The 21,465-nt window shown below is 37.6% G+C and overlaps 1 protein-coding gene across 5 annotated transcripts; it reads left to right on the top strand.

Annotated features, from left to right (window-relative positions):
* Positions 1–1,145: 1,145 nt before the first annotated feature.
* On the top strand, positions 1,146–21,465 carry uso1 (USO1 vesicle transport factor). Of its 5 annotated transcripts, none has more exons than XM_005797645.2 (26): positions 1,146–1,362; positions 2,303–2,389; positions 2,476–2,540; positions 3,043–3,119; positions 3,360–3,371; positions 4,407–4,507; positions 4,603–4,705; positions 5,334–5,389; positions 5,480–5,600; positions 6,510–6,688; positions 6,791–6,931; positions 7,687–7,775; positions 7,861–8,015; positions 9,146–9,351; positions 9,454–9,474; positions 12,816–12,926; positions 14,344–14,462; positions 15,342–15,523; positions 15,614–15,735; positions 16,754–16,892; positions 17,058–17,218; positions 18,070–18,129; positions 19,170–19,268; positions 19,700–19,801; positions 19,907–20,101; positions 20,825–21,465. In XM_005797645.2, the coding sequence occupies exons 1-26, from the start codon at positions 1,297–1,299 to the stop codon at positions 20,885–20,887; spliced, it is 2,832 nt and encodes a 943-aa protein (XP_005797702.1). In that variant the 5' UTR covers positions 1,146–1,296; the 3' UTR covers positions 20,888–21,465. The 5 variants fall into 5 exon arrangements, with proteins under 5 accessions (XP_005797702.1, XP_023190036.1, XP_023190037.1 ...); XM_023334268.1 differs by having other exon boundaries at positions 19,170–19,274; XM_023334269.1 differs by lacking the exon at positions 3,360–3,371 and having other exon boundaries at positions 19,170–19,274.

Below are 21,465 nucleotides of genomic sequence, written 5' to 3'. Positions count from 1 at the left end.
ACCTGTTAAACTTTTAAAATCTGAATAAATATGTGCGTCTAATTGTTGAAAACATCTTGAAATTCAATATTAAACATCTTTTCACATGAATGTAAATTAGCCAGATACAAATAAAACTACAATTACTTGACTGATAAAATAATATTCTAAGATTTTGATTAAAGTATGATTAATCTATGGCCTACCTGAATAATTTGTGCATGTTGTTAGGACTGTTATTTTGCATATGATTGTGATTGTGAGCGGGAATAAAACTACCAATAGGCATTTCGTTCCATATAACACAGTAGGAGTGTAACCGGTAAACCTTTTATGGATGCAAAAGCAAGAACCCCCCACTTGCTGACTTTGTGTTTCTGTGGTTGATATGATGTAAAGCACTTTGAAATGCCTTGCTGCTGAAATGTGCTATACAAATAAAATTTGATTGATTGATATGAAGGGTTAGGGTAAACCATTGTGATAAATATCAGTTCCTAAAATAGAAACGACAGAATGTTAAGATATGACATTTATGTCTTCTGGTATCTTTTTCTGAACTTAAAACCCAAATTTCACTATCAGTGGTAAAATAATTGCGTTTGTTTATTCGTCCACTTTTAAATGCTTCACTGGACCTGCATCTAAACAAAAGTTCTGATATTATCTCATTGTTTAGTGCTGGAACGTGATGCAAGATTCATAGTCAGTTTTATTTGCATGGGAGTTAAGATGCTGTCTGAAATTAGTAACTCTACTTTCTTGGAAATTTCTTTCTACTAATTTAGAAAACAATTAGTCTGACCTGAGGAGTTATTAGGGAAACAAAAGTTCCTTAACCAGTGTCATTAGACGCTAACGGAGAAATAATTTTAATTTGGATCATTACAAATTTTGTTACTGGTTCACTTCACAATATTCGTTAGGACTGGTAAGAAAATTAGTTCAATACCAGCACTAATGTTTTCTGAAGAGGCTTTGGTTTAAAATATTTATTTCATAGCATATAAGTCAAAAGAAACAATATTAACTCTAAAGATTGCAATACTTTTTAAAACCAATCCAGGTAGGAATAGCTTTTTAAAAATTGATGAGTGTACTGGCCCTTTAAATAATCAACTCCTTCAGCCTCTGATCGGCCACGTATCGCCACGTCTGCGCGCATGCGCACTAGCCTCATTTGTGTTCCGGGGCTCGGTCAGTAAAGGAAATTCGACCAAAGCCCTTCTTTTCTCGTTTTTATAAACGCTTTCTTGTCACTGAGGCACAAGGTTCTTCCTTTAAACACTTAGAAACGTTGGATATTTAACATTCAGGATGAATTTCTTCAGGGGAGTGATGGGAGGGCAGACTGCCGGGCCGCAACCGTCAGGAGCGGAGACGGTAGGGATGCTAATCAATTAGCTGCTTGTCCGGTCTGTGGCTCATACATTTCACCTAAAGTAAAAACACATTGCTCAATAATGTATGCACACTAACGTACACTTGTATTTTAATGTTAATCTCTATTTATTTTTCCTTATAGCTTTCAAATTACTTATGAGAGACAGACCTTTCTGAATCAGGAAGCTAGCCATGCTAAATAGCTAAGATAGCAAATCTGTCAGTTAGCTGTTGATGGGTGAAATTTACCTGCTAACTGACTTCAAACTGTTTAAAAATGTGTCGAAGAAAATGGCCAAAAGAAGTTTCCTGTCACCAGTGTTTAATTTCTAATTCTTCATCCAAAATTCATTTGAATCAAAAACTGTATCACCAGCAGAAAAAACGTTATTAAGAACTTTGATCAGATCTAGAGATGGATCAACTGGTAATTCCGCTTTGTAAACCTAAAAACATAATCAGCAGATTGTTCCCTGCGGGTCTGCAGCAAAGTATTGATGTGTGTTGCTACCATAGTCTGTTCAAAGTACTGAAGCTTTTTGCTCTACATGTGCTTCTGATTTCAAAACCAATAATTGTTTGCGATATCTACCATAATTATCATGTAATGATCAGATTTTATTTACAGAGCGCTTCTCATACGAACAAGGGTATACATTCTAAACAGAATTTAGTCAAATAATAAATAGTTATAAACACAGAGGTGGGAGCTAGCAATCTAAATCTATAAACAAGATTTAACAAAAATAGTAAATATAATAAAATAAGAGTGTATTTATTGAAGTTCTTAAGGCTTAGAGTAAGAAAATACACCCATACTTTATCAACAGCCCGCAAAAGTTATTTAAATATAACACCAATACCCAAAACTATACTGTTGTAGAAGAAATTAATTTATTTCACAAATCATTAGTTGTTGTTTTTTTCTCCCTGTGACCAGATTCAGAAACTGTGTGACCGGGTCGCCTCCTCAACACTACTAGAAGACCGCAGAGATGCCGTCCGAGCGCTTAAGTCCCTCTCAAAGGTAAAAATAAAGAAAGAGGTGGTTATCTTTCTGAAAGGTACGACGGAGTACTATTTCCAGAAACTGAAATTTTTACCTTTTTGCAGAAATATCGCATGGAAGTTGGCACACAGGCGATGGATCACTTGATAAACATTCTGCAAACCGACAGGTATGCAAAGGTTCTGCAATATTACCATGCATTTCAAAATAACAGATTTTGCAGGAGGGAGGAAATAAGTGTTTGATCCAAGCTGCCTTTTTTAAGGTTGTTCACACAAAACCAAGCAGTCTCAATCTGTAGGGTAGATTCATTTTAATGTGGAGAATGATTGTCAAATGGCCTGTACTTGTACAGTGTTTTATCAAGTCCGCTACATTCAGTCATTCACACGCTGATGGTGGCAAGCTACCTGATAGTAGCTGCCCAGCTAGGCTTCCTTTTTGCTCTTCTTTTCCCATTTTGAACCTTATTTAGTAAAAAAAATATATCTTCTGCTGATCAAACAATGATTTTACCTACAGGCTCTTTGTAGGTTAAATGTTGACCTGTAGAAAGCCTGCTTCTGGAGTTTTAGTGCAGTGTGTTGCAGCAATTGTTTATATTTGCTTGTTTTCACAATTTAGAAATGAAATGCATTTAGTAAATGATGTTGGTCTTTTAAATTCAACAGATCAGACTCAGAAATCCTGGGATATGCATTGGACACACTCTACAATGTAATCAGCAATGATGAGGAGGAAGAACAAGGTACTACTGGTTTTATCTCATCAGATGAGGCATAAATTACTGCAAAGTTTCACTATTAAAATAGGAGAATATTGTTCCTCCTCAGTGTTTGGCAGCTGCAGATTCAGTTTTATGTTTGCATGTGTAAAAGTGTTGAGTTGGACCACATTCAGTCTGCATCCTCTCCACCATATATGGATCGTGACTGCGTCATGTAAAGACTCGTGTCTCTCTCTTCTCTTTCATGTGTTAACCCTACAGATGAATCAGAAGGTAAAAATCTTTTACTGTGCATGATGCAAACACTTTTAACCACCAACTCCTGCCAGTTATACATGCTCCTTTTTATTTGGATGTGGAAGGGAGTTCATTATTATTTTTGTTGTGTGTGTTTTTTACACTTTGAGCATCCTAAAAAAACATTTGAATTACTCGGATGTGTTTTTATGGCATGTCTTCATGAGAATCTGTCAGCTGTGGCTTAAATTAAAAGCATTTCCTCCTTCTCATCCTTCCCTCTCTGTCACAGGAAACCATGTTATTATGTTTGTTCATTACTGAAATAAAGGCAACTTTGCTGTTGATAAATTACTAAAAACATAACCAAGTTTGCTAAAATCCAGGAAGGTGTTTGAGTTGCAACACCAACGCTTTGCTAACCCCACAGTGCTCTCTGCTGAATCTTTCCTCAAAGTTCTCAGTCTTTCTTTGTTTTTCCCAGTAAATGCTTATATTTTATGTAGTTTATCTTTTATTTATTCTCTGGCTTTGTCAAGTATTTACTTTTTCAGATCATCTACGTTCTAAATATGTTTCCCTTTTTAAGTTATTAAAATCTGTGGATTTACAGGGGCTCCTTGATTGGCTGCTTTCTAAAGACCAGCCAATAGCATGTGAAGTAGCATTGCACCTAAATATTTTAACTTCCCAAACTAAATTTTTTCAGGTACGCTCTACTTACCTGAAAAAAAATCCATGAATAACTTCATTACATTCCTTAGAAAAAAATCAGCGAATACTGAACCTTGTAAAGTTGCTAGTCCAGTGGAGTGTAAATTTCGTCCCGTATCGTCTTGGCTCAGCCACACAGTTTATGACAGATCAGCACAGATCAGAACTGATATAGTTGTTCATAATTATGGAAGAAACCTTTTTTACGATGCATTTCCATCATGAAACCAGCAAAGACGAGCTGCTTTTTATAAACTACCACCATATTCCTTAAAGATGGGAGCTTCCAGAAAGTGTGCTTCCTGTTGGAGTATTTAAATAAAATCTTATGTGAGATGGTGAATTTCCTTTTGCCAGATGAAAACGCTCAGAAGCAGGCCGACGACCTTGGGACCCAATTCACAGAGAAATTCATCCAGGACCCAGAGCACATAACCCTGCTCCTCACCCTGCTGGAGGTACTGCAGTAGCAACACACCGACCATGTCTGAGCTGCAGAGGTGTCTGCACTTCAGTGCACTGATTTTATTGTTTGTTTTTTTTTGTTTTAAAGGAGTTTGACTTCCATGTGCGCTGGCCCGGGGTAAAGCTGCTTACTGCTCTCCTAAAGAACCAGGGTGTCCAGGTGCAGGGGATTATTCTCGTCAGCCCGATGGGTGAGTTTCCTCCCACTGCTTCATGCTTTCTCTCCCTTTAGGTGTCACTCTTATGTTAACAAATTCCTCCTTATTTCACTTTGATTATGGCGATTAATCAATCGCCATAAGTATTTTGCCGATTAATAGATTGGTCTAGCGATTAATCGGATTCAAAAAAGGCATATACTACAGATTTTTTTATTTAACCACGCAAGCCTTTTTTATACAGTAATAGAAGTGCATTAAAAGATGCAAATTAATAATTCTGTACCTTTTTAAATAAGAAAACAAACATTTTAATACTGAAAATGGAATACCAGGCCATTCCTTTAGTAAATAGGAACTGTGTGAAGCTAAAACTGTGCCACTCGAGGATGTTTTGCTAAAACATATTTGCAGACAAAGATGATTTTATCTTAAATGTGCAGTTTGGGATTAATTACTGCTCTAGATATGTTTTTCCACCAAATTGCTGATTTTGGGTTTGTTTTTTCCAGTAAATGATTAATCATAGATTGCTAAATTAGTTGACGATTATTTCAATAATCGATTCATCACGATTAATCCTTTTAATTGTTTCAGCTTTACTTGAAAGATGTTTTTTCATTCATATTTGATTGAGAAATACATTTATTTCCTTTCGTAGGTGTTTCCAGGCTAATGGACCTTTTGGCTGACTCAAGGGAAGTAATTCGTAATGATGTGAGCATATTTGTGAAGTTCTTCAGAAAGTAGATGTCTGAACTGATCTGCGACAGACGCTAAATGTTGTTTGCTTTCCGTTTCCTACAGGGCTTATTGCTGCTTCAGCAGCTGACCAAAGGCAACGCAGCCATTCAGAAGATCGTGGCGTTTGAGAACGCCTTCGAGCGTCTGCTGGATATCATCACAGAAGAAGGCAGCAGTGATGGAGGTGAAAAGACCACTGAACGGTTAAAGTTGGTTTTTGTTCCATATAATGACATATTTACAGGAGAAATACATCATTGGTAGGCATAAGTAGATATATGCAAAAATGACTGTTTCATGGTGACTTGTTCTCTGCTTTCACCAGTAATGTCTCACAAACATTTCGGAGAGGGATCTTTGAATTATAATAATAATAAAAATCCTTCCTCTACAACTTCAATTAAAAGCAACCATTTAAAAACTTGAGATTTATTTTAACTCACTGATGAAATCTACTTGCATTTAGGGCTGCAGCCAACTATAATTTTATTAATCATTTACTCTATTGATTATTCTGTTGGTTAATCTGATAAAAAATGATGACATTCTGAAGATTTTGTATTTACCACCTAGGCTTATTTTATATCTTGCATGTGTTATCCTTTTATTTGTTTTTATAGATCAATCTTGAGCATAAGAATTTGGCTTTTTTCACCAAGATAGTTTACGAAAATAAAGAATTTAAAGGGACAGCATATTGTTCATCCATTGAGCATCAGTTTTATATTTTAAAATGGTTTTGCTTTTTGCACACATTCAAACCAGCATCTAGTGATTTTCAATGGATGTTTTTTGTTTTACTCTGGTTCTGAATCAGTAATTCAAGGATTTGCCAGTGTTGTAAACACACCAAACAATTTAGCAAAGAACCAATTTTAAATTGTATTTTTGGGCACAATTTGTGTAGTTAAATCTTTAAAATCTCACCAAATTGATTCATGCTAATTTTACAGCTGGAAATGAGGGGGCAAATGTCAAACAGGAAATTAAAATTTTCCTCAGAAAGCCCAGAAACTGTTGATAATACAACTTAAAGCCAGACATCTTGGAGGCTCCTCGTCATTTCCTGATCTGTTGGCGTCTCTGTGTCCAGGCATCGTGGTTGAGGATTGTTTGCTGTTGCTTCTGAACCTTCTGAAGAACAACAGCTCCAACCAGAACTTTTTCAAGGAGGGTTCCTACATCCAGAGGATGAAGCCGTGGTTCGAAGTCGGGGACGATAACTCCGGCTGGTCAGCACAGAAAGTCACAAACCTGCACCTCATGTTGCAGGTAGCACACAAACTGTTGCTTTTAATCTAAATTAGGAACCAGATTAGATTTAGCAGCAAGTATGACTGTTTTTTTGTTGTTGTTTTTTTAATATTACTCCAGCTGGTGCGAGTGATGGTGTCACCTGTGAACTCACCTGGAGCCACAGCCAGCTGTCAGAAGTGCATGTATCAGTGTGGCCTGTTGCAGCAGCTGTGTACCATCCTCATGGCAACCGGTGTCCCTGCTGACATCCTCACAGAGGTAATAATCCCAACAGAATTCTCAGATTATACCTTCATAACCCCACCTGGCAAAACTATGTGACATTTATCATGTTGTGACAAGGCCTGCAAAGAAAAATTACTTTAGTAACTGATTTCAAATATTTCTAAAGTAGCACAACAAAATCTGTGTTTTTGATTGTAAAAATATCACAAAAATAGTTGCAAAATCCTGGTGGGACAGATGGATGGTGATAAATTATAATATTGTTTTTCGACCATTTTCTATTAATTTATTGGTAATGGCATGTTAATGTAAGTACACCCTCTCAAAGACCAATAAACTTTCATATTGTAAAGAACACTTACTGTATGACTGGAGCTGGAAGGTATTTTAAATATTTAAAATACAACACAACCAAAAACGATAACTTAAATGGGAGAAAAAACCTACTTAAAACCAAAACCATAAATAAAATTAATTAAAAACAAAATTACTCTTCAAGAAATATTAATCATCAATATTTTAATTTAATATGCGATTAATTGATTAATTGCGACAGTCTTAACTGTGCTTTGATATTTTGTGTCTGTAGATGTGCAAGGTTGCAGCTATAATGAGTTCTGTTTATTCTAGGCTGCGAATGCACATGCTTGCCACACTTTTCAGATCCAAGTTGGTCCTTTGCATCAAATCCCAATAAAATACCTTGAATTTTCCATTAATAACATGACTGAAATGTGAAGACGTTCCAAAATGTTTCCAAGTTCTGATTCGTCTGCTTTCCCTCCCAGACAATAAACACAGTTTCAGAGGTCATCAGGGGGTCACAGGTCAACCAGGACTACTTTACTTCTGTCAACGCCCCGTCGAACCCTCCGAGGTAAACGCGGCCGCCATGTTTTGAAGCTTCCACCCACTCCTGACTGGTTTTCCTTCATGGATGTGTTGGGATGTTTGGGTTTCAGGCCGGCCATCGTGGTTCTGCTTATGTCCATGGTGAACGAGAGGCAGCCGTTCGTGCTGCGCTGCGCCGTCCTCTACTGCTTCCAGTGTTTCCTTTACAAGAACCAGAAAGGTCAGGGGGAGATTGTCGCAACCCTGCTGCCCTCCACCATTGATGGTATGTTTCCTGTTCACATCCTTTATGGGTTGACTTATTCTTTGTGTTTGGTATCTTTAGTAAACAACTATGATACAAGCAAAAAACATTAAATTTTATCAAATGCCATCATAGAGCAAATACATGAAAAATGTTGATCAATGTTCCATTTACTGCCAATCAAAGGCAGCTCTAAACAGGTGTGTTCTAGCCTCAATTTAAAGGAACTCAGTGTTTCAGCTGTTTTGCAGTTTTCTGGAAGTTCGTTCCAGATTTATTTGTATAGCATATTTCAGCAACATGGCAGTTCAGTGTATTGAACTGCAGTTTTTTGGCTGGTTCCTGATTACTGATCTTTAACAATCCTGACCTGCCAATTCCCATTTTGATTGATACCATTTTTTTTTGTCTGAAATGTTGCAAAATATAACAAGCAAGTTGCAGAGTTGGCATAGGTGGGGTGACTGTCATTAACAGATGTGACCTGGTGGGCCGGTCTGTCAGTCAATCCTCTCTAGAGACAGAGCAGAAAAGGACAGTGGTTTATTGTCAGACTTTTTCTGAGGTAGATATGATTGGTGAAGAAGATCGGCTTCACATGTAAATACAGGCCATCGCTGATCTCCCAAAATTAAGGAAATCAGCTGGCCGATGAATTGGTGCACTACTAGTTCAAAGTCCTTTACATCATAAAAACATGAAACATTATAAACACATCATATAGTTAACAATTGAGAAAAACCAGTAACACACATTACATTTAGTAAAATGCCGTAGTTAAAATCATCAATACTTTGGTAAAAGACCGAAGAGCCATTTCTCCCGCTATCGCCAGACTCTTGAGTTTGTTTTGGTTGTATTTACCCAGAATTCCCTGCGCTTTAGTCCGTTTCCTGTTTTTCAAGCTGTCTCCGGTCCACTTGTATTCACATATGCATTCAAACCACCAAAGTTCACTTCAGCCAAACTGAGATTGAGGGGTTAAAGGCTAACCAGAGGTAATTTTTTTGGTCGATTGGGGATTCACCCCCCCGCCCCCCCCCCATCTGAACCAGACTTCCAAGACAAACAGACTGGAGTTTGAGTAAAGTGGACCAAACAGGGCTGGTGTGAACGCACCCTTACTCATTCTTCCTCTTTATTTCCTGCAGCTAACTCCATCTCAGCTGGCCAGCTGCTGTGTGGCGGCCTTTTCTCTGCAGACTCTCTATCTAACTGGTGTGCGGCCGTGGCTTTGGCTCACACACTGCAGGACAACCTGACCCAGAAGGAGCAGCTGCTCAGGGTGCAGCTCGCCACCAGCCTGGGCAAGCCGCCTGTCTCGCTGCTGCAGCAGTGCACCAACATCCTGTCTCAGGTAGAGAACGCCTCCTGCCTTCGCCTCTTTCAGGCTGGGTGCTTCTGGGTAGCGTAGCTGTAACTCTGAAATACAAAGCTCAATGAAGTTGTGGTTTTTCAGGGTGATAAGATCGTCCGGCGGGTGAGTAAAGTGCCTCTGTAGTGTGTATGTGTGTGTTTTTGAATCTTTGGGTGGTCGTTTTTGGCTTGGCCGAACAGTAGGGGTCTCTGTGTCCCACATGTTGGTGAAACTTGCTTCCCTTTAACCTTTTAGCGCCCTGCTTTGCCCCTAATGTAAAGCCTCGGTAGTGTAACACAGACATTTTGGTTGCATCGACTGACCACAGAAACGCACAGAGAACGGCAAGAGAGGTGGAGAGGAGAGCAACAGAAACGGCTTCTGGTGGTTGTTGTCTTCCTAATAGCTGAATTGACAGGACACCGATTCCGCCCTCATGAGAACGTAGAGCAATCCTCCATCAATCATTCCAGGCCATTTTTCACCAACTGACCAATTGGCGGTCCCAATTTGCCCGGAAGTAGACGGGCCGCTTATCTGAAGGAGCTGACCTAAAATAACATCGCCAGTGTTTATCATAGCAAACACGCTGCGGTTAGAGACAATTCGAGGAAAATAATAGGAACTCATGGCCAATTAGAGAGCGGATTGCCATTTCTTACGTTTCAAAAACCCAAACGGAGTCTGGAATAACACCAGAAATGGATCAAGGCCTGTATGCCTCATGTCCAATTGAATGAAGCAGTGATGAACAGCAACTACCACATGTTCATCTGAATGAAGGTAACTGGGAGTAGACATCTATTTATTTATTTTTTGTCTTGGCGACACTTATTGATAGTCAAATCAAAGATTAATAAGCGAAGGTAGTTATGCTTGATTTTATGTGTATAGATTCCAATGTTAGCTCTATGGCAGCATGTATATGTGCTGCAGTAACTGCGGTATTTACATTTAAGCACCGTTTTATGCTACAGATTATTTTTGAGCATTTTCCTGAAGGCAGATTTTCACAAGCCAGTTTCATTTGAGTCATTACTCACCCGTTTTGTAAAATGTACGCATTTTACACGTACATCCAATGAGGCTTTATGTCCCTCATCATTTTTCCTCTTTGGCTTTATCGTTGATTTCTCCGTTATTTCCCGATAATAACATTATAGACCTGATATATGACTTTCTTTAACATTTATTTTCTTGGGCGCCACCTTTGCCTCAGTGTTGGCTGATAAGGCAAAAAATACTCAAAATGTCTTTGGTAACACATTAAGTTCCGCTATCTCTGCTATTACAACACTGTTTGTTGGGGGTTTGCTTTACTTTCTCATGGGGGCGGAGCCGGCATCATGTCAATTGTCTCTGTGCTACCAGCTCTGAGGAAGTTTGTGCTGTGGCTAATCTGGGGTCTTTTCCTCTTCAGGTTAGGAGCTTTTACTGTTATTGTTCTTAATCATTTAAGTCTTTAGATTCCAATAGGGTCCAACAGAACCTTTGTGGGAGGAAGCGCTTCTCTTCATTAACTTGATTATGACTGTTATGCAACCGTCGTTTGATACAAAAAAACTAAAATTTATAAATGCTAAACCTTCACAACACACTAAATCTGCAAAGTCTGTTTTAAACAGCTGCCTGACAAATGGCATTCTTTTTAGTCCGCAGTCCTGGGAACTCGTCGTATTTATCTGTTTATCGCGTTCGCTGTTGCCTCAGTAGAAACTGATCTGAAATAGAAATATTTCCAAACCCCAGACATGTTGGGACGACAAGGTCGTGTGTTAGCATCAGAACTGTAGCAAACAAAGCTGAAATAAAACTGATTTAATATTTAAAATGTCAATCATAAGAACCAAAATATAAAGTTATGTACAAATTCTGGTATTTTAAAGGCTGAAGTGAAAAAATTAATAACATGATTAAAAAATAACAAATTCAGTTAGAAAAATAATTTTTCCAAAATTATTATTATTTTTCTTTGCCAATTTAAAAACTAGTACTTGCAGAAGGTAGTGTATAAATGTTAGGCAGCGTACAGTAAATTTTTATGGTGTTGACTTTACTTGAACTCCAAATAGTTCAGCAGGTAACCAAACAAAGCTGGTGTATAAACAAGAGGTCTCACTTTCACATAAACTGTATGTCTTTGTCTCTCTGATGCATTTGTGGTTAAAACCAACCGATTTTATTCTGAGAAACACGATGGTTCAAAAAGTCAGATTAGCTGCAATATTAGCTGACCGTTCTGACTGCAGACACTTTGAAAATAATTGGACACATATCAGAATTAATACCACTATGGAAGTGGCACAAATCTTTCTCCTTTTTTTTGTGGTGAAAAGATCAGCATTGGGTCATTCAAACTGCCGTGACAAAAACTTATTTTGGATGGATTTGCATAACCTTGATTCTGTAAATTAAAAAAACAAACAAACAATATTTTGCTGCTATTTTGATGGAAAATAAAAGTTAATTCTGATCGTCCACATAAAATAGACTGATTCGAGTTTTGTTTTTGGCCTTTAAACTTGGAACACGTTATAGTTTGCTTATTTGATTCTTGTTTTCATTTTTCTGTTTCCTCATTTTTTGCATTTCGTCACATTTGGAGACAAAAGCTGAGAAGGTGACTTTTCTAAGTCGTATTGTATTACTTATTGTATTACTTGTTGTATTACTTAAAGCAGATAAGTTTTATTTTTCCCTCTGCTCTTCCGTTGCTCAGATTGTCGTTAAACACGCTCTTTTACCATTGTTTTCAAGCAGGAAACATGTTTCTCCTCGTCTTAAGCATGCCTGGGCGTTTTTAATGCATCAGGATGCAGCTTATACAACATTTTTTATTTTTACATCACAGCACCTTTTTCACTACGGCTTCTTTTCTGCTTAAAATTGACTACTTTTTAGGGGAAAACTGATTTCAATGGGATTTAATTTATTCCTTTCTGAAAAGCATATTTAGTTGATTTTGTTATGCATGTTTTGCTACAAATTAAACAATTAAACATTCAGCTTTAATTTGCAAAACAATAAAATTTTGAATTTGTGATCCTTTTTGAACTAGTTTTACCCTGTAGGCCTGCATGCTAACCTGTTTTAACAAATTTAACCATATTAACAGTGGATGCCTTTTGAAGCATTGCTTTAATACATTAACCCAATCCTGGAAACTAAAAAAAAAAAAAAAAAAAACCTTTTTGTTCATTTAGTCACATTGGTTTTACCTTCTTTATGTCAGGATAATAAATTGGATAATTTTTTTTTTTTTTAAATGTATACTTTTTTTCTTGTTTTTGAGGCTTATTTTGCTACTTGTCCATTTTTAAAGAAATATATCCTCCTACTACTTGAAAACCTTCAATTTTGTCACATTTCCTTATGTAGAAATGTTTTTAAAACACAATGGCGGGGTTCTTCGGCAGCTCACTGATATTTGTAAACGTTTGTTTCCTTTTTCTCTCTTTCTGCAGGGCAGCAAAGTACAGACCAGAGTGGGACTTCTCATGCTGCTCTGCACGTGGATCAGCAACTGTCCCATCGCTGTCACACACTTCCTGCACAACCAGGATAATGTTCCCTTCGTATCCTTCATTTCAAACCTCTGAGGCGCCTTTGCTTCTTTACACACGGATCTGCTGCTCAGTCTGTGGCATGTTGGGTTCATCCTGGACAGGTTGCTTTGGTTTTCACCCGTAATAAGTGCCAATTTTAAAAGTCTCAGTCTTTCTTTTAGTTAAAATCATAAATCTGTGGGTATTATCTAAGCCTATGAATGTTGAAAAAATTGGTAGCAACCCTGATTCTACTAAATTATATTTATAAAAAGCTATCAGTCATTATCTTCCGCTGGACTGGAAGAGTTTAGCAGGAAGAATGGAGGAAAAATGCCCAGTTTTCACTTTGACACTAAAGGAGATTGTTTTGTAATGTTTTGTTAGAAAACAAAATTCTGGTGCTAATGATTGATTTATATAATCAATAAAAAGAGTAAAACATTGAGGGAGGTGAATACTTTTTATAGTCACTGTAAAATAACAGGGATTGTTGAAACATGACTGGTACTGTTCATGCAGAGCTTCTGAATTAGGAAAAATGTATCTGTTAATCCAAGTAGGGCTGGAACAATCTGATCAATTATGATGTATCAATTACTGAAATAACCGTTAACTAATTTAGTAACCCAGACTCTAAAAAGGCCATTTGCTGAAAGAAAACATATTCAGAGAAGTAATTAAGCCAAAATTGTACAAAAATATTTACACATTTTGTATTTAAGATGTAAAAAAAACCTAATCAGAAATCTTCAAGTGGCAGTTTTAGCTTCACCTGGTTCAATTTCTGTAAAATAAAAAAAACAAACTTTAAAGAATCTCCTGTTAAGCACCTTTTGCTATCCATTTATTAATCTGTTCATCTCAAATGAATCACCAGATTATTCCTACACTGTATTAATGTGAAGTCAAGCAGAAATGACTGAACCTTTCACACGTTGATGTTAGAAGTATTTCATTTGCTGCAGATGAATCCTTTGCTACACATCATCAAGCATAAAGGAATGCTGTTGTTGCATTTTAGGCAGTAAAATGTTTATTGTATTTAAATAGGAATTTAAGTCATTTGGATTTTTTAATATATTTCTAATAATGTATAAAAAAGTCTTATGTAGTAAAATGAAAAAAACTGCAGGATATACCAGATTTTAAAATCTAATTAATGGTCAGAATACTTGATAAAATAATTCTTTCCAGCATTAATTTCTACAAGAAAATACATTTTAATAGACTTAATGGAGACCTGGCTGCATAAATGATGTCAAAGCTTCACTTGTTGCTCTTAAAAAATAAAAACAAACAGAAAATGCCTCCAAAATACTTAACATGGACAAATTATCCAAAGTTATGCAAGAATAAGTTTCATTTCTTTCAAATTTCCCCGTTAACCTGCGGTAGAGCTCATCCTGAGGATGATGGTTGGTCCTTGACGTTGGGGCTCCTGTAGCTGACGGCTCAGATCTCAGAGAATCTGGGAGAAGATGAGCGGCTCGTCCAGGGTCTCTGCGCTCTCCTGCTTGGGATCTGCATCTATTATAACGACAACTCACTGGAAAACTACACCAAGTAAGTGTCCCTGTGTCAGAGAACGAACACGATAAGCTGTCTTTTTCGGAAGACCGAATTCAAATGTTATCTTTTCCATGTCTATTGTCGGCTGTTGACAGTCCAGAAAGTTACTGGTTAGCAAGTTTGTCCCATTTTAACTTGTAATTGACTATCCCTGATGTAAATATTCAACTAAACTCCATCCACACTTAGAAGATAAATTATCCCATACATTATTGCGATAAACAATAATATTGTTGTTTTGAGACCATAATGTAATGGAATAAAAATACATGAAGACATTCTCAAAGGTCAATAAACTTTTAAATTCTAATGAACATTTACACTGCAAAAACACAAAATCTTACCAAGTATTTTTGGCTGAAAAGTTATTTGAAAATTAGTTTTTTCTTCAGTGTAGTAAAATATTTGCAGTAGAAACTAGACCAAAAATAACCTGGTAAGGTTTTTTTGTTTTTGCAGTGGAAATGGAAGACATTTAAAAATATCCCAAATAAATAAACAAAACAGATAAAACAACTAAAATGAATAATGAAGTCTTTGTAAACAAAATTGCCCTTCAAAATAAGTAGCCAGTTGAGACCAAAGCACCAGACTGAAGTGTTTTATCATCCAGTTTTTGGTAGAAAGAGAAAAAACTATAAATGATAAATGCAGATAGAAATTACCGAGTTTGTTTTAATTCATCATGCAATTAATGAATTTCTTATTTCGACAGGCCTCCTACACTAAAGATTGGATAGAAAAAGTACCACGTCCCGAGCACAGACTGAGTTTATAATAGATCAGCGTCAAGAGGCTTTATAAAAGACATAGTCTGAAAACTGGTGTGTTCCTTTAAAACAATCTTTTCAGAGTTTTCATTTTCTTGTTCAGGGAAAAGCTAAAGCAGCTGATCGAGAAGCGCATCGGGAAGGAGAACTTTGTGGAGAAGCTCGGCTTCATCACCAAACATGAGCTGTATTCGCGGGCGGCGCTGAAGCCGCAGCCCATTTTCCCGTCTCCGGAACAGATGCTGTTCGACCACGAGTTCACCAGGCTGGTCAAAGAGCTGGAAGGTCCGTCCTCACTACAGATCGGCTCTTGTGGAAGGTTTTTATTCAACCAGACATAGAAGAGATGCAGTTTTCTCTTTCTGCTGCACACAGGTCTGATAACCAAAGCTGTCCACAAGTCCAGTGAGGAGGAGAAGAAGGAAGAAGAGGTGAAGAAGACGTTGGAGCAACATGATAACATTGTAACTCAGTACAAAGAGTTGATCAGAGAACAGGTAACTCCTGACGCAGAAATCTATAAATAATTCACTGCAAAAATACAAAATCTTACCAAGTAATTTTGGTCTAGTTTCTTAGCACACTTTAAATAAGACAAAACTAAGTTATAAATTACTTTTCAGCTAGAAATAGGAGCTTGGTTTAAGTCAATAATTCCGTATATTTGAGAAAAAAGTACTTAAAAGTACTTGTTCCATTGGCAGATTATTTTACTTTTGGGAAAAATGTTTTGCTATAAGTGAAATAATCAGCCAGTGGGAACTAGAACTTCATCAATATCCAGTAATTATTGACTTCAAGCTCCTATAGGCCGTTTGCATGTTATTGTTTACATCCGGAAACGTTGCGTATGCTCACAGCACTGGAGGCCAAGAAGACGATTCTTTTCCCATCCGTAGCCGCGCTGCTGCAGGAGAACAATCCCATTAACAAGATGAAGCTTGGAAATGTAAATATTATTAATTTAGTGCAGTACGACACAACAAAGGGAAAAATGACGCAGAAAAACCATTGGAAGAACAACTCAAAACTGAACCGAAACACACCGAATTCCACATCATGTCTACATGTGAAGGTTGTCAAAGTCAAGCTAGCACAAATGACCCACTTCCTTCTCCCTCACTATTTTTCTCTTAAAACTTTTTCCTATTAGCTAGTTGTCATTATGTTAATAAGTAGCAAAGCACTGGATCCCTTTTTCTTTTATATATTAGACGTAAATTTAATATTTAGCGTGTTGACAACGCAGTAGCTCGATGCAGTGCTAGTCATCGTTAGCCAGCAGCGTTTTGCCCTCCAGCAGCGAGCTGGGGCCGGGATCTTGCACTTGTGATGTCACGCTGCCAGGGATCTATATCTTGCTGAAAAGTTACTTGTAAGTTAATTTTGTCTTATTTCAACTGTACTAAAACATTTTCACTAGAAACTAGATGAAAAATACTCGGTAAGATTTATTGTTTTTGTTTCAGATGTTTTCTCTTTGCCAGCATGTTGAGTCTCTTTGTGTTTGATCAGGACGTTCAGATTCAGGAGCTGAAGGAGAAAGTTTCATCGATGACGACTCAGACTGAACAGCTGCAGGCTACAGTCAGTCAGCAGCAGTCTCAGATTCAGCAGCACAAAGACCAGTACAACATCCTGAAACTCAAGCTAGGTGGGTCCGTCTGTTGGTGTCTAAATGAATGTTGAGGAGAATGATGGTCTGTCTCTACCTGGCAGTGATTTTATTCAGAATTAGTTTAATTCATGCTCCTGAACATAAAATCAAAATTTTCATCTAAAGGAACATAATTTGATAGTTTTTGGTCTTTGTGTTCAGGTAAGGAAAACCAGAGTCAGTCTAGCCAGGGGGACACTCAGGTGAACGGGCTGCAGACGGAGGAGCTTGCTCAGCTCAGGGAGGAGCTGGAGGAGCTCCGGAGGCAACAGAAGCTCCTGCAGACGCAGCTCAGCGAGAAAGATGTGCAAATCGACAGCCTGGTCAGTAGCATGGCGATGCTCAGCTGTTCTAATGACTTTAATTTTTACTTTTTGCATCCTCTGTTTGTGTTATTTCATTACACCATTAGCAGTAGCTGATGTCATTGTGAGGATCTAACACCTTTAGCAGTGGCTGTCGACCTTATCAGGCTAACGCCATTAGCTATGTCCATTAGCTAGAGTTAACGCAAAATCAAAACAAATGGGAAGGTAATGAGTTTGTGTTTAAGTGATACTGAAGCATTCTTTAAGTCCCCATTTTAAATTATGAGAGAAAATGCTTTGATCCCGATGCTAACCGTAAACGCTTTGAGTTAGAAACTGGAGCTTCAAACTATTGGATTCCCGTTTCCAAGCAGCAGCTCCACAAATGCTGGATTTTTCAGCTGAATCTCTCCTCTTTTTCTGTTTGGTCCTCCTCAATTTCTATGTCTCCTTCTCATTTCTGCTTTTCCTTTATTTCTGTCTGAAGGAAATTCATTATCAGAAATGACTGCTCTGACTGGACGGAGCTAGCGCCGTAGCACCTAGCATACGCCATCTATACAGAATGAATTTCAGTGTAAACAAAAAGACTATTTTTTATTTATAAAAACTAAATAGCCTACAGTAGTTTTTACTGTACTGTTTTTACTCAAATTTTAATGTTAAAACTAATCATGGATCCTTTAAAAGCTGTACCAGCAACTAGGCAACAGTAATTCGTTTAAAATAGGATTTACATAATTTCCCAACCTGGATGTTTATTAAAAAGAAAAATCTTTACATTTGCATCAGATTAGTCATATTTGTGTACAGCTCTGCATGTAGAGTTAACATGATTTTTAAATGTTTTTTTGTGTCTAATACAGAAGTCAGCAGCACAAGCAGCCGAGGGTCCGGCAGGATCAGACAACACCGAGATTCTCCAGGTGGGATTCATGACCTCAACTTTAACCTCTCCCCAAACTTCAGCTTTACTTTAGAAAGAAAAACTTAATCTGAGGAAGTGAAAGACACTTTTATGAACTTTATTTTGTTATCTTATCCACACTAGTTGCAGTTCCCTGCATTTAATTGTCTTCTGGTTGAAACATTCAACAAAAACAACTGAGAATACATAACACAGATTCATCACATACGCTCAAAATAAACTAAAGTTCAAAACAAACGAATAATACTGTCATGAAAACTATTCTACGAAAGGACATTTACTTCCATATGTTAGGAAACACCTATACGGGAAAAACACACAACATAAGATTAATAAGAGTCATTCAGTATCATTGTTAAGCAATTCATCAATCACATTATAAATTAACATGAAGAATGAAACTGAATAATTTTGAATTACTGAGTTACGTCATTTAATTTCCTTTTAGGATCAATAAAGTATTTTGGAATTGAATTTGACATTTTCTGAAGTGAAATTTTGTTTAGACAGACTTCATACTCCATTTTATTCATGTTTTTGTTTGTTTTATTTTGGGTGTTTAAAATATTTTCCTATTCCAGTGTTTAAATGTTCTTTACAAAATTAAAGTTTATGAGTCTTTGAGAGGCAAATTTGCATGATTATACCATTATCAATATATTCCTTTAAAAATCACGACAACAATATTATTGTTTTTCCCAATAATCACTGGAACAATTTATCATCATAAAATTTATCATCGTGACAGGCCTAATAGTGGTTTTTTTCTAAATACTTTCTTAAAGGTGTTTGAAATTCCTTCTTCTGATGTCCGTATCTCTAACACATTTTTCAGTAAATTATTCCATCTACAGAAAATTTGATTGAACTTCTGGAAATATAAATCTACCTTTGATTGTATGTCTAGTTTGATAGTCATATACACGAGTACTACAAAACAAATTACAATATATAATCTTTGACTATTTTGAGCTTATGTTTCTTTTGAGTGACGTTTTAAAAATAAACCTGAGTGTTGTTTTTATTTCTGTGTTGCAGGAACTGGAGGCATTGAAGAACCAGGTTCAGACCCATTTGGCAGAAATCAGCCACCTGAAGGCCGAGAGGCAGGAGCTGCTGAGGAGAGCGGAGGCAGGGGTAAAGGTCATTAAAAATTATAATGATGTGATGTTTAGGATGCAAAAACACCAAATCTTACCAAGTATTTCTGTCTAGACTCTAGTGCAAATATCTTAACACACTTGAAATAAGACAAAACTAACTTACAAGTAACTTTTCAACCAGATATAGGAGCTGGTTGTAAGTAAACAATACTTGAATATTGATTAAAAGTTTCCACTTATAGCAAGACATTTTTCACAGTGGATCCAGTGGAACTAGTACTTTTTAATTAACATTCAAGGATTATTTACTTAAAATACTCTCTCATTTCTTGCTAAAAAGTTACTTTTAAATCAGTTTGATCTTATTCCAAATATAATAAGATATTTACACTAAAAACTAGACAGAAATACTTTTGCTGTTGGAGTGTTAATCCCAGATGTTTAATTTCTGGTGTCGTCTTTCAGCCCTCTAACACAGCGCCCCCTAGTGACAGCTCCTCAGATGCAGCCAAGGCAGAACTGGAGAACCGACTGGCGGCTCAGACAGCGGAGATGGAGCGGCTGAAGGTGTGACGATCGGATCGTTTTCTTTCTCTCCGTATAAATCCGCCGCCGTGTCTCTCCTACCGTCACCCTCTCTCTCTTTCTCTCTCGTCCTCGGTGTTTATTCAGGAGAGTCGATCAGGACTGGAGCAGCAGCTGGCGGCGGCCACCAGCACGGCGGCCATCTTGCAGACGGAGAAGTCCAAGCTGCAGACGGAAGTCCAGGAGTCCAAGAAGGAGCAGGACGACCTGCTGATGCTGCTGGCGGACCAGGACCAGAAGATCCACAGCCTCAAGCAGAAACTCAAAGACCTGGGAGAGACGGTACGAAAACATTCACTGGAGGTCAAACAAGGTCAAAAAAACTTCACTGTCTATCAAACAGGGTCAAACCTTTACTTCGATCCTTCCTCTCTGCCTTCCTATTTTCATTCCTTCCTTCCCTTCCTTGATTCCTTTCTCCTCCTCTCCTCATTTTCTTCCTTTCCGTTCTTCCTTCCTCCATTCTTTACATGTTTTCTTGGTTTTTGTCTCTTTTTTCTTTCCTTCCCTCTTTTTGTTCATTTCTTTCCTAGTTTTGTTAGTTCCTTCTTCACTTCCCTTTGTTGATTCCTTCTTTTTTCCTTCCTTAGTTTGTTTCTTCCCTCCCTTTCTTCCTTCCTTTACATCCTTCCTTGTTTTTGTTCCTCCCCTCTTTCCTTCTTTCATTCCTTCCTTTCCTTTCTCTTCCTCTTTAATCCTCTGATCATTCTCTGTATTTTAAGCCTAAAAATCTGAAACTTGAGTTTATCAGATTAAATTTAAACTTCACCCATTCTAAAGTCAAATCAAATTTATTTAGGCCACATTTCAGATAAAAATTCAAACAAAATACAAACACAGTAAACAACCATCATCCCGTTTTAATCTTCTGAGAAGTTTCTCCATCAACGTCTTTAACCAGAAACATGAATCTCTGTCACGGCCTCCCAGGGGTCAGAGGTCGCCGTCTGACTCGGCTCTGTTCTGTCTGTTTGCTCTAGTTAGACTGTGGCCCTTCCCTTACAGGTGGAAGATGAAGACGACCTGCGGGACCAGACCTCCGACGAAGACGACGAAGACGAGAATTAGAGAGGAAACACTACAGAGAGAAGAAGAAGAGACTTCCTGCCTGAGAACCGAAGGACCGGCTTCGCGCTCTCCGATCCGGTTTCTCCTCCCGGCCGCCATGTTGTCTTCGTTTCCCCGCGTGTTGAGTTTCTGGACGTTTCTGTGTTCAAGCTGAGGTTCTTCTCAGAGGTTTAAGCTCGTCAGCGCGTTCATCTCCACAATGTTCTCCCGTCGGTATTTTATTTTATTCTGCTGTTCTACGTTTTCTAATCACAAAACCGAGTCTAGGTTGATTTTAAGATCATTAAAGTGGAAAATCGGCTGTGGAGGATTTTGGAAAGTAGCACATTTCACCTGGATTTCCTCCTCGACGGCTGAACCGCTCTACGATATGCTGCAAAACACTGAAAAACATGTAAAGACCGCAGAAAATAAGACGTATTTTTTCAACTTTTTGTGCAGTTCTGGCATCCAGCTTCTGTATGATACTGTGTAACTTATCAATTTAAGAGCCACATTGAAAAGAATTAATAATCTATCTGTATGCCGTATGGAAAAATATTTGTAGATAAATTAAATTTTACTAAATCTACAACCCA

The sequence above is a fragment of the Xiphophorus maculatus genome, chromosome 5, assembly GCF_002775205.1.
Source record: "Xiphophorus maculatus strain JP 163 A chromosome 5, X_maculatus-5.0-male, whole genome shotgun sequence".
In the NCBI taxonomy this organism is placed as follows: Eukaryota; Metazoa; Chordata; class Actinopteri; order Cyprinodontiformes; family Poeciliidae; genus Xiphophorus; species Xiphophorus maculatus.
Note: the sequence above shows the minus strand (reverse complement) of the source record. Positions and strands in the feature narration are given on the sequence as shown.